The sequence below is a fragment of the Bufo gargarizans genome, chromosome 5 (assembly GCF_014858855.1).
Source record: "Bufo gargarizans isolate SCDJY-AF-19 chromosome 5, ASM1485885v1, whole genome shotgun sequence".
Taxonomy (NCBI): Eukaryota; Metazoa; Chordata; class Amphibia; order Anura; family Bufonidae; genus Bufo; species Bufo gargarizans.
The window spans coordinates 141,619,941-141,632,743 of NC_058084.1; the positions used below are offsets into that span (position 1 = coordinate 141,619,941).

Sequence of the window (12,803 nt, forward strand, 5' to 3'; positions counted from 1 at the left end):
ACGGATCTCAATAAGGGAAAGCGCAGATGTGAAAGTAGTCTAATCCGTAAAATTGTGGATCAGATGTGGAAAGCAACACACGGCCGTCTGAATTAGCGCTTAAGGGATCATTTACAGGTCCGCAAAACACGGACACCGGCCATGTGCGTTCCGCATTTTGCGGACCGCACATGGCCGACACTATGATAGAAATGCTTTCTCTCGTCCGTGACAAGAATAGGACGTTGCGGGGCCGCGGAACGTAAGTGCGGATGCTGACAGCGCACGGTGTGCTAGCCGCCTCTTTTTTTGCGGCCCCATTGAAAATGAATGGAACAGATGCAGACCCATTTTGCGGATGTGTGAATGGACCCTAATGCGGACTGGTTCCAGGTTTAGCTCCATTTGGACCTGTACGTTTTTGGTGCAGTCCTGAAAACTGGGCTGGGACCCATAATCGTCCTGAACATCCCCTCACAGTGACGACCCCTATGGGCAGTGTTCCTACAGTCCTGTCAAGGCAGTGTGTGACGAGATGGCTATAGCGGCTTCCCTAGTATGTGTCACACAGCTTTCCCAGAAACAGACAGAACTCTATGGCGGGCTTTGGACAGCACAGGACCTGACAGCTACTGCCGGGATATCACATTGCAGCCCCGTCAGGTGCGGGCTCATGGCGGCTGCTGACAGGACGGGTATGACAGAAGGCTGCAGACACAATGGAGCATTGCGCGGGAAGAGGATGACAGCGGTGACGTCACACCAGTCAGTGTCACCTCAGCGGCGGTTATTTGCCTCGGTGACGTCATCGCTCTAGTGATAGCCTCTCCAGTGCAGCGGCGCCCGGGGTGACCTCACTGCTATTTCTAGGCTGAGGAGGGGGGACGCCGCACGTGTCGGCTGACATGTTGTCGTGGGTGAGCCGAGCAGGAAACAGCTGAATGTAGTAAACAGTTCACACGTACGTCCTCGTCACTGACAGCCGGGCGGCGAGGGGTTAACCCGGGTGAAGTTGGCGCAGAAGTTGCCTCGTCCTGCGAGGGAGGGGGCAGGGCCGTCCCGCAGAAGAGAGAGGCAGCTGTCAGCGGGGAGAAGAATGGAGGCAGGAGCCGCCTCTGCAGCTTAATGATCAAACGTCTGTCTGGGAACATAACAGGAAGCGGCTGAGGAGGAGAGCAGCTCCCCCTGGTGTGCGCCGCGTCTGGAGAAAAGGGGGGAAGCCAGCTCGTCGTCTCTCCTCCCCTCGTGTCTGACAGTCACTGGGAGGGTGTGATGAGCGCAGAGCGGCTCCCGACTCAGTGCTAGTGTGAGTGAGGGCTGGGAGCAGCGGGACATCACCTACCTCCGTCACCTCTGCTGCTCGTTCACACGGCGCCAACTTGTGCGGCTTCTGGGACATCCCGGGACACTCATCACCATGAAGGCGAAGAAAGGTGGGTGCATGTCAGGGCTGACCCCATGCTCTCCAGACTGGGTGCCCAGGTGCCCTTTGTTTGGTGGCACGCTGCTCTCCCCCCTGGCTCCTCTGCAGGCAGTAGGTGGGCACTTGCGGTAAGTTGCTGCTCTCCCTGGACCTCAGGCTTGTACTTGGGGGAAGTTTTGTTGTGATTGGGAAAAGTTTTCAGCGAGAGGCGCAGACAAAGGAGAAGTGGCGCATGGCTGAGCCTCCCTGCGGGAACAAAGAAACTTTCTGCACGAGGGAGGTCACTCCAAGCACATGTCCTCCTCTCCAGCCAAGCCCAGCTCCACCACAAGGCTCCTGCCCCACTTTCCCTGGACTTTTAGCCCCTCTAGACGCCTATTCTCCAGCAGAACCAGCTCCTGGGAAAGTCTTTGTTTGGAGGCTAGACAGAACTTTTTGGAACAAGCATTTTGCTGATTCTGAGCTTTTTTTTTCAGTCTTGTTAAGCACTTTACTAAAAGTTTGGAGAGAGTTAGAAGCCAGTGTGGGCAAGTGCTCCCTCACCACATCCCTCCCAGCTTCACAAGTTTGGATTCCTTTGTTCCTGTGAGCACCATGTGCTCCATCAGCTCTGACATGGTGTGGGGCTGAAGCTATGGAGGGGCAAGACACCCTCTTAGGAGAAGTGCCTTCCTCACTTCTTGATCTTTTACTCCTCAGAAGACCATTTTAAGGTCACCAGGAGGTTCTGCTGACTGGCATGACTTTTTTTTTTTAGTTTTTTTCTTTGTCCCCATCCCTGTGGTCCAATGTTATCCGCCTTTAGGTCATGCCCAGTAGAGGAAACGTGAAGAGTGAGTTGCACATGAAAAGAGCTGACGGTATGTGCCATGTGAGTGCGATTGTGTGTGCTCAGCATTGTTCACACAGAAGACAGCAGGGCACATTGGAAGGAGAGGAACAGGGTGACAGGGAGGGGGCAGTGCTGCTGACAGATCAGGATGTGAGAAAGTGCTTGCAGATGCCTGAAACTTTTTCAAGCAGTTGAAACAAAAGGCTTGCTCCCCCACCCCCCCTGCTATTTGGACATGTTTGGAGCTTTTGTTCAGATGGTGGTGGTGCTGCCTCCCTCTTGGAGAATATGGTAGATACCTCCCAAGCTATCATGTGTGGTAACCCAACCACTGAGATTGTACAGCTAGTGGTGAATGTTCCTGTACTTCATGAGGTTAAAGATCCTTGAAGGGGAACTTGAGAAATGAGTCTTTTTGGAAAGTCCCTTAGATTCCTGCTCATGAAAAGTCATCCTTGGCCAAGTGTAACCTTTTGTCACAGACTCCTCTGATCTGAACTGTGCAAATTTAGAGGAATTTCCCCACTGTTTGTAAAACCTTTTACACAGGAAGCTTGTCTTAGAAATGAATGCAGCAGCATGGGCCATGTGGTCGCTTACCTTGGTTAGGTCGGTCATAATTAGCATGTGGTGGGTGCTGATTGACTTATCTGTTGGTGGTGTGCACCAAATGTTGGCCGTTCTTCTCACCTCATGCAGTTCCTCAGACACATAAACCAATGTGTTGTATATGGTTCCCACAGTCACCACGTGCTTGGTTTTCTAACCACTTCCACCCTCAGAACCATAACGTACTGACATCTGTCACTGTCACCAGTTTAGATGGGACTTTATGTATTTATTTTGTCACCTGCTGTATCACTATTTACTAGTTCGTGGAGAACCACTTGAAGACAACTCTTTGAAGTTGTATGTCCAGATTCCTCATGTGTATTCAGAGGGCCCCCCCCCCAGTATATTGGCCTAATAAACTTACTCTTTGTCTGTGCTCTCGCCCAGCTGTGGACTTTGGATGCCATCGCTGCCAGTTAAAACCAGTCTTCATTTTACTTTGGTGGCAATGGACCTTAATAGTCAGCTTAACCTAAATCATGCCATTGTGGTGGTGTGAGTCTATCAAAATTCTTTACTTGATTTTGAGAGAAATTCTAAAGTCCTTATTGACAATTTGACCTACGAGAAGCTGTAAGGCCTTGATTCATGAAGTTTCATCCTTTTGGACGTGGATACAGCCCATCTGAGAATCTGGCACGTTCTCGACTGAAAATCACCACCGTCCACATGCTCTTACTACACCAGTCGCTGATTGTCTACACAGTTTCTTGGAGAACAAGACTTGTGTGCAGCCATCTAGAAGGCGCTCTGTCTTGTTGAACTCCTCTTTCAGCCGGCACATGTCACATAGACATTTCTGGGTGGTTGGGGCCAGAACAAGTCACTATGACAGGTTCCTCAAGACAAGCTGTTTTAATGACACCATTTAGTGAGCGGCTGATAAGAACTCTGACTACTTGTGTTTTCAGTCTGAGCCGTTTCCTGTTAGGATAGACAGCCTTAAAGCACTTGCTGGTTTTATATCTGTTTACATATCCAGGCACTGGTTTTAACGTTTGGCAGGCTTCCTGAGGGCAGTTCCTTACATGATGAAGGCCATATATCCCCCCCCTTCATTCACATGCTTAATTGGGTCTACCAGGCATGCATGTGTTTTGAATGAGGAGAAATCTGGTAGCAGACGTCTCTGGTGGCGGCTTATCTCTCCTCGGAACAGGATCGGGCATGTTGAAATCTAAGAGCCTTATCCTTTTTTTATTCCCATTGGATAAAAGTTGCAACACCCCCATAGACATTAGATGGTCGTTTGGCCGGCCTGACAGCTCTGTAAGAACTTGTCTTGGGTGAGGGGATTTCTGTGGATCTATGTAATATTGTATGTTGGTATATTTGGTCCTGGCCTGACGCCATGTCCTGTGTGGATGACTGGTGGACACACTGAGTACATGCAGTGATGTAAGCATCCCTCGGGTTTCTGTTTTGCAACCCTCTTGAGTCACGTCAGGCCTGTGTCAGTGTGAAATGACATAACGGTTGCTCAGAAAGGGAAAGTCCTGCGCTAATGCCGTCTTGCGAGGACTGCAGTGATTTGGTACAGGCACTGAATACACAAGACTATACTAATATTACATGTCTCATGCAGCTGGCCTGCGGGATGTGCTGCAGTAATATGACTATTTCTGGCACTTGCCGTCCACGTAGCCGCATCCCGAAAATAACCGTTTCTGGTGTCTCGGCTCATTCAGATTCCACATTGTGCTCTGATCGGGGATGGAGACAGCGTCTGTCACATTCATTCTGCTGCACAATACATGTCTAACAACCCTCAGTGATGGATTAGTGTGGTGCTCCTCTCTCATTGTATAAGGGAGGTAAACAGAAAACCGAAATCCCAAGCGTTCTGTGTACGCTCCAGAAATACAATGACTGGGGTTGTTGTCCTTCACGGTGGCTACAAGACAAAAATGTCATTTTAGGAATATAATTGCCTGATGCGTTGTATAAAGAAAGATTTGAGACCCCAGTGTGCTTGTGACGACTATATTTTGTATATATATATGTGTGTGTGTGTGGGGTGTTTTTTTTTTTTTTTTTTTTTTTTTTTTTACATTTGTTTGTAAAAGGAACATGTGCTTGAAGTCATCTTATGGTGTTTAACAGCAAGATAATGCTGACCTGTCTTTTTCCTAGGTTTAGTTCCGCTATCGGGCAGTGAGACGGAGGATGATGATGGTATGGATATTCCACTGGATCTCTCCTCCACTGCTGGCTCAGGGAAGAGAAGGAGGCGTGGAAACCTGCCCAAAGAGTCCGTGCAGATTCTGCGAGACTGGTTATATGAGCATCGCTATAATGCCTACCCCTCAGAACAAGAGAAAGCCCTCCTGTCCCGGCAGACTCATCTCTCCACACTACAGGTATGTCGAGTAACCTGATCTCCATTTCTGACCGCTTTTAATTATCTTGGGCCAAGCTGGGATGGCTGCCCCTGTAGTCAATAGCTTTATGCTAAAAAAAATCCATTGGGCCATTTACTGTAGAACTGGTGTTTCCTCCATGTAAATTTTTTTTTTTTTTATAAGTAGACCCAGGTTACTATAAATGGGTTACCCATGAAAACCGTTGTACGGGCGTTGGTGCTGCCAAACGTCCTTGTCCGTTAAATAAGTGATACAGAAATCCCAGCATGCCTAAAAAATGTGAGTGATGAAAGTCCGTGCAGAACTGTCAGGATGGTGCACCTGGGACTGAGCGGTTCCGTTTTCCTGCAGTTTACCCAGGAAACATCACATCCTCTTGTTTGACATCTTCAAAAAAGAACCTGACCAGAAAACATGTAGTTGTGAGAAAGGGGCCGTCCCGCTCGTTAAATGTTAGTGGGGGGGTTCCATGTGAATTGTAGCCTAGTGTCGTATTCCTATTGATCTGGTGTCTACTGGGAGCTTTGAAGTATCAGGTTGTGTATTCAGTTGAATTCGATTGTATTAGTTGATGCATTGTGAATATGGACCATGAAGAGGGGAGAATTGCGTGTGTGTGTGTGTGTGTGTGTATATATAGATAGAGAGAGATAGATATATAATTTTTTTTTTGATCTCTTCCTTAAAATTTAAAAAAAAAGTCTCAACAAAGGCCTCATTTGAGTGGGCCGGAATGTTGCCTGGGAAATAAATTGGGTCATCACCTTTTCACCTGAAGTCGGAGGATTTGCACCCTATCCACTCCATCTAACTGTGCTGCTGCTTTATCTGTGTTTGTGGTTTCCTTAAAAATTACATATAAGCTTAAAGAGGTTTTCTTTTTTTATTTATTTATACGATGACCTATCCTCAGCCCTCAGGATAAGTTTTCAGTATCTGATGGGGGTCCAACTACTCGATTCCCCTGCCGATTTAGCTGTCGAGACACTCCAGTGAGTGCTGCTGCCTGCTCACTAAGCACAGCGCCGTACATTGCCGTATAGCGGCCGTGCTTGATATCCTAGCTCAGCCCCATTCACTTCAATGGGTCTGAGCTGCGCCTCTGCCATGTGACCAATGAACGTGATGTCACTGGCCTAGGGGAAGCGTGGCCTTCTCGCAGGGACTCACAAAAGTGCCACAGCCTTCTCAAACAGATGATTGGTAGGTGTCCCGGGTCTCAGACCACAACCGATCGGATACTGATGACCTATTAAGGATAGGCCAGCAGTTTTAAAGTCAGAAAACCCTTTTGAAGAGGACCTATGACCACAAAATGCAATCTGCAAGAGAAGCTGATCAGATTCCTGTATTTTTATTTTTTTTAAACTGCGCTGAAAAAGAGGTGTTTCTTAATGCCACCCATTGAAAACACTGGTAGGCAGATTTGAGAAATTTTTCCACACAAATTCAGTCGCAGTTTCTGCCTTGGAATCGGCATTTAAAAACGCTGTGATTGAGGCCTAACGCTGGGTTCAGACCTGAGCGTTCTGAAACGAGCGCTCTGTATGCGCGATTGTACGGGCGTTTACAATCGCGCATACAGAGACTGGCGTTCACACATTGTCGCGCGTTCCCGAATTTCTATGTGCGGGAACGCGCGACAAACGCCCAAAAAAAAGCTCAAGCACTTGTTTGAGCGTCGGGCGTTTTACAGCGCGATCGTACGCGCTGTAAAACGCCCAGGTGAGAACCATTCCCATAGGGAATCATTGGTTCTTGCCTGTTGTGCGTTTTACAGCGCGTAGGAACGCGCTGTAAAACGCTCAGGTGTGAACCCAGCGTTAGGGATGATGATTTAGGCTTCAGGCCTTGTTGATGTCTTTGTTAGGAGATCTGGCAGGCTGTCCCGGTACTGAGCAGCTTACAGGATCCTGTACTTTACTACTGAATCCCCATTGACTGGAATGAGGTCCGGCATAAATGGCAGATTTTGGCTGCATGCAACTTTTTTTTTTTTTTTGTTTTGTCCAGCCGGCATTTGCACCGGATCTTCTTAAAGGTGTTTTCCCATCTCGGACAATGGGGGTATATCGCTAGGATATGCTCTCATTGTCTGATAGGTGCAGATCCGAGAGGTACGCTGAGAATGGAGCCCTGAAAGTTGTGGAGGCTGCATTGAGCAAGCGCAGCCTCCCTCCATTCATTTCTATGGGGCCTCAGAAAATAGCCGAGCCCCATAGAAATGAATGGGACCGGTGGCCGTGAAAGTGTGGTGCGCTCCCATTCACTACTATAGAGAGAGCTCTTGGTGGAGGCCGAACCCTGGAAAACCCGGGGTCCTCTGGCCACCACCTCCATTCTCTGTGTAAGTGCGGGTTCCCACACTCCTAACCTGCATAAGGATCTGTTCTCGGTTAACCCCCTCCTGCCTGCACCCAGCCTTGCTGGTCTTTTGTGTGCTCCCCATCTTAAAACTGGAAACGTTGCTTTCAGCTCAGGGGTTAACGTTGTCCAGGTTGGCGTGAGGTAACCGTAGATATGCCTGGTAGCACACAAAGTTCAGCAGTCTAGTGAGTCACCTCCGTCTCTGCTAGGAGACAAACAGCGTCTTGTTTCAAAGCAGAACTTCCCACCGTTAGCCTAAGGTATGGGAAATAACATGTGAACAACACTAAAAAAATGGAAGCTTTCAGCCGTCTCGTAGACGTATCATTCCTCTGGCGTTATTAGACGGGGACAACTAGTCCTTTGTTTCAGTAGAAGCTTTTTGATGCATGGCATCTCTAACCTGCATGCGGAAGTTTATTAGTCAGAGGTCAACAATGAGCTCATTAACAGAAGTAAGTGACAGCGCTTCCCGCCACTTACATGCACTGCCGCTATTTTACTGGCGTGATTTGCACAAAGTCCTGGTGAAAAAGAAACCTTCAAAGCGGCAAAAAAGTGCAGCGTGTTTTGTTGGGATTTTAGCGCAAATCCTGTCCCACGTAAATACATCATTGGGGTTTTCCTGGATTTGAAGACCTTTCCATAAGGCCGCATTCACGTGATCATATGTGTTTTGAGGTCTGCCAATTGCGCAATGCACATGGCCAGCCCTATGATAGAGCAAGCTCTAAAATAAATATGACTATCTTTTTTTGCACGGCCGCAGAACAAAACTACGGATGCGGACAGCACACGGTGTGCTGTCCGTACCTTTTGCGGCCCCATTAAAATGAATGGGTCCGCGCCCGTTCCACAAAATGGCTGCACGGATGCGGACCCAGAACTACGGTCGTGTGAATGCGCCGTAAAGTGGTTGTCCAAGTTCAATAATTACTTCCACGGCAGAGGTAATTGTAATAAAATAAGTCATACTTGCGTCTTTTCTCCCATTCCGCTTCCAGCGTTGTTTTCCCCGTGTTCTCTGCCGTTGTTTGGTTTTGTATACAACATGTGGCCCCTACAGCCAATCACTGGCCTCAGCAGTCACATGCCACATACTGTTAAGGCCAGTGATTGGCTGCACCTTGCCAAGGTGTATACAGAAGGTCAGAGCTGCAGGACCAGAGGGGAGAAGAGTGTTAGGACTTTTAGATTTGCTGTTGCTGGGGAAATATTATTATAAAATGGACAAATCCTTTAAGAGGTGGCAATTATATGAATTTCATGAAATATCCTGCACTTGGCCTTTCATTCCATCCCCACTCTGGTGGCGTCTGCCGGTCCTGCAGTGATGACCTTACATTTAGCATTCACCTGGCCTCTATAGTCATGCGACACATAGGCTTCATTTAATTCTGAAAATGGACAGCCCTTGTAGAATATTTCTTCTGAAACTGGTGCAGTCTTTTAACCAACGCTCAGGATTTTGGTTCCCTACAAAACACTGTGTGACATATTACTGATTTAAAGGGAACCTGTCACCGGGATTTTGTGTATAGAGCTAAGGACATGGGTTGCTAGATGGCCGCTAGCACATCCACAATACCCAGTCCCCATAGCTCTGTGTGCTTTTATTGTGTAAAAAAAAAACAGATTTGATACATATGCAAATTAACCCGAGAGGAGCCCAGCACCGCCCCGCATCCTCAGAATCTCCTCCTTGCTCCCCAACATCAACAAGCTAGAGCGCCGTAATCTCGCGTTGTGCAACCGCAATGTCGTTATAGTGTTCCTTCCCTGTGCTGGTATCAGCCTCAGGGTAGAAACTGCGCATGCGCTAGCTCGTGCATCGCAAGATTACAGCACTGTAGCTTTCTGACGTCGGAAGTAAGGAGGAGATTCTGAGGATGCGGGGCGGTACTGGGCTCCTTCACGCTGGACTCCTCTCGGGTTAATTTGCATATGTATCAAATCTGTTTTTTTTTTACACAATAAAAGCACACTGAGCTATGGGGACTGGGTATTGCGGATGTGCTAGCGGCCATCTAGCAACCCATGTCCTCAGCTCTATACACAAAATCCCGGTGACAGGTTCCCTTTAAAGGGTGTGTCCAGGGTTTAAGTGATGACCTTTCCTTAGGACAGGCCATCTCTTAAGCCCTGGACAACCCCTTTAACACGATGTGGTTGTAGATGGTGATTATGATGTCAGACATAGTGTGTGTGTATATATAATATATATATATTAATAAATGCTCAGCTTGGGTTGGTACCGCAACAAGCATTAATCAGCTTTTTAGGTCCTCCTTGAATTCCCCCAGGGGCCGAGTGCATATTTTTGCTTGGGTGTAACGGAGTGTATGGGATGTGTTGCACTCGTAAGATGATGAGAATTCATCCGGCATTTCCCATCCCAGAATTACGGCAGGGCTGGGCAGCTTTCCCACTCCAGTTGTTGCCGAGCTTCATCTCCTAGGATGCTTAGCCTGCCATGAGTTGTTCAGCAACAGCTGAATGCCAAAGAATTCCCATTCTTCCCGCTAACTAAATGTCACGTCAATTCATTTATTGTGAAGCCAAAGTCCACCGCAATGAGGAACGCAAGTCACTAATTGTTTTCTATTTGTAGGTTTGTAACTGGTTCATCAACGCAAGGCGTAGGCTTTTGCCCGATATGTTAAGAAAAGACGGAAAAGACCCCAACCAGTTCACCATTTCACGGAAGGGAGCCAAAATTACTGACGTGATGCAGATGGACTCTCCAACAGGGGCAAAGCCCTACATTCCCACTATAGACGAGAACTCTTTTCACTTCAGCTCTATGGGACCTAACCAGAACTCAGGGAAGTTACTGGCCTCTCAGCTGTCTTCTCAGCAGTCTCTCCTGGCTCGCCCTTCAGTCATCTGTCACACCACTGTCACGTCACTAAGTGATGCGCCTTTCAACTTCACCCATGTATTGAATGCTGGACAAATCCCAGAACAGCAGCAATCTGAGGCAAACAAACTAACAGAAACCTCACTTGTCTGCCACGAAGACACTCTAAAGTTAGGACAAAACCCAAATTCACAGAGTGGACTTTTCAACACCCCACCACCTACCCCACCCGATCACAATCAGGATTTCAGTGGTTTCCAATTGTTGGTTGATGTTGCCCTCAAACAAGCAGCAGAGATGGAGCTGCAGTCAAAACTCATGTCCTGAATCTTCAGTTATCAAAACTGTTCTGAACATTTCCTTCGAACTGCCCAAGTCGATATCAAAGATGGTTTGCATTATTATTATATTTTTTTTTTTTTTTATATTCGTGTTATTTGCACACGGGATTATGAAAGTGAAGCTTTCTTGACACAAAGAGGTCTTACCCCTTTCAATGACTGTTGTTTTTTTTGTTTTTGTTTAGCCTTTATGAACTGTGACTACAGCATTGACTTTTAGTGAGTTTCTCCATTGCCATTCATGGATATTGAATTCAGAAAGTCACCATGGTCTTTTATTTTTATTTTTTTTCAAACTTTTCAGTAATTTAAAACCAATCTCAGGGGTGAAGGAGAGCAGATATCAAGTGTTTGTGTAATTGTATATATTATATAGTTACACCTACATCCTAACTATACTGTATTTCATTCCAATCTTCCGACAGATAGAGCTACTGTAGAAACAACATGCTTTACGTTTCTTGGTAGATTTTGCTTAAATGTGAGATGTTTCCCAAGATTGTGACTTTTATTTTTAATTTTTATAATTTTTGGTACCTTTCAAACTGTGCAATATTTAGAATGAGAACCGATAGACCTTTTTATCATTCCAGAGCAGCAGAAAATGCTCCCATACTGTCTACAACATTTTTTTTTTTCCATTTATTTTTTATCCCAGTATATAATAAAATATTTTGTTAAAGGTCATGTAAAAATGTGTTTTTGTTACCTGGGGATGGAATGCGAATACCATGTAACTGGATACTGTTCCCATCTGGAATATTAACTGCTATGTAAAGTTTGTTTCTTTGACATGTATTATTTTTTTGTATGTTTTTGTAATATAGAAAATAACAAATCACAGTGCAGTGTGTCTTATTTTATGGCAACAGAAATGTATAGTTTTATGAGCCATTTTTTCCCCCAGTTATGTGAAGTTATCACCAATCCACAGGATAAGTGATAACTATTAGGCCTCTTTCACACGAACGATATGGATTAGGTCCGGATGCGTTCAGGGAAACTTGCACCATTTTGCAAGCAAGTTCAGTCAGTTTTGTCTGCGATTGCGTTCAGTTTTTTCCGTGCGCGAGCAATGCGTTTTAATGCGTTTTTCACACGCGTGATAAAAAAAAACTAAAGGTTTACAAACAACATCTCTCACCATCCGTCAGTGAAAAACCCATTGCATCCGCACTTGCTTCCGGATACAATGTGTTTTTCACTGAAGAGTAGACCCATTCACTTCTATGGGGCCAGGGCTGCGTTAAAAAAAGCAGAATATAGAACATGCTGCGATTTTCACGCAACGCAGAACTGATGTGTGAAAAAAAGACAAACGCTCAGACCTATTGAAATGAATGGGTCAGGATTCAGTGCGGGTGCTATGCGTTCACGTCACACATTGCACTCGCGTGGAAAGGGGCCTTAGATCATTGTGGGTCCTACAGCTGGAACTCTCCACCAATCACAAGAATGGGGACCCCATGGACACTCCCGACATGAACAGAGTGGCCGGTCGGGTATTCGCACAGCTGCCTCATTTCTAGAGAATTTCCAGACCTAGCCGAGTGCTGAATTTGGCTATCGTCAGAACTCCCATACAAATAATCGGGCCCATGCCTGACCGGCTGATTCGTGGATTGGTGGCGGTCCCAGCGTTAGGACCCTATTTCATCTAATAGTTATCCCCATACGATATGTTGCAGATTCGTGGAGACAGTTTCTCCATAGATTTATGTGGGAAATAATAATCCGCATCAAAATCTGTAATAAAAACTGCACAACACACAAATTCCAGTGCATAGCAGCCAAAGGGGTTGTCCCACAAATATAGAACTCTTCGACTTGCTTATCTGGCGGACTTTCTTTAATTTTTGTAGGTGGGAAGCAGCTCATCAGGTGCCTGCATCTCGCAGGATATGCTGCAATTAGCTTCTTTTAACCCCTTCTAGAAAATAGTCTCTCATATACAGCTCCAAAAAATATGGTAGGTAATGCCGCCACAATTTCCTCCTCCACTGTCTTGATACCTATATAGTAGGAA

At 46.5% G+C, this 12,803-nt stretch overlaps 1 protein-coding gene across 2 annotated transcripts; it reads left to right on the forward strand.

Moving 5' to 3' along the window:
• The first annotated feature begins 858 nt into the window (after positions 1-858).
• TGIF1 (TGFB induced factor homeobox 1) lies at positions 859-11,606 on the forward strand. Of its 2 annotated transcripts, none has more exons than XM_044293438.1 (3): positions 859-1,412; positions 4,980-5,206; positions 10,188-11,606. In XM_044293438.1, the coding sequence occupies exons 1-3, from the start codon at positions 1,397-1,399 to the stop codon at positions 10,761-10,763; spliced, it is 819 nt and encodes a 272-aa protein (XP_044149373.1). In that variant the 5' UTR covers positions 859-1,396; the 3' UTR covers positions 10,764-11,606. The 2 variants fall into 2 exon arrangements, with proteins under 2 accessions (XP_044149373.1, XP_044149374.1); XM_044293439.1 differs by having other exon boundaries at positions 1,397-1,530.
• Positions 11,607-12,803: the final 1,197 nt, after the last annotated feature.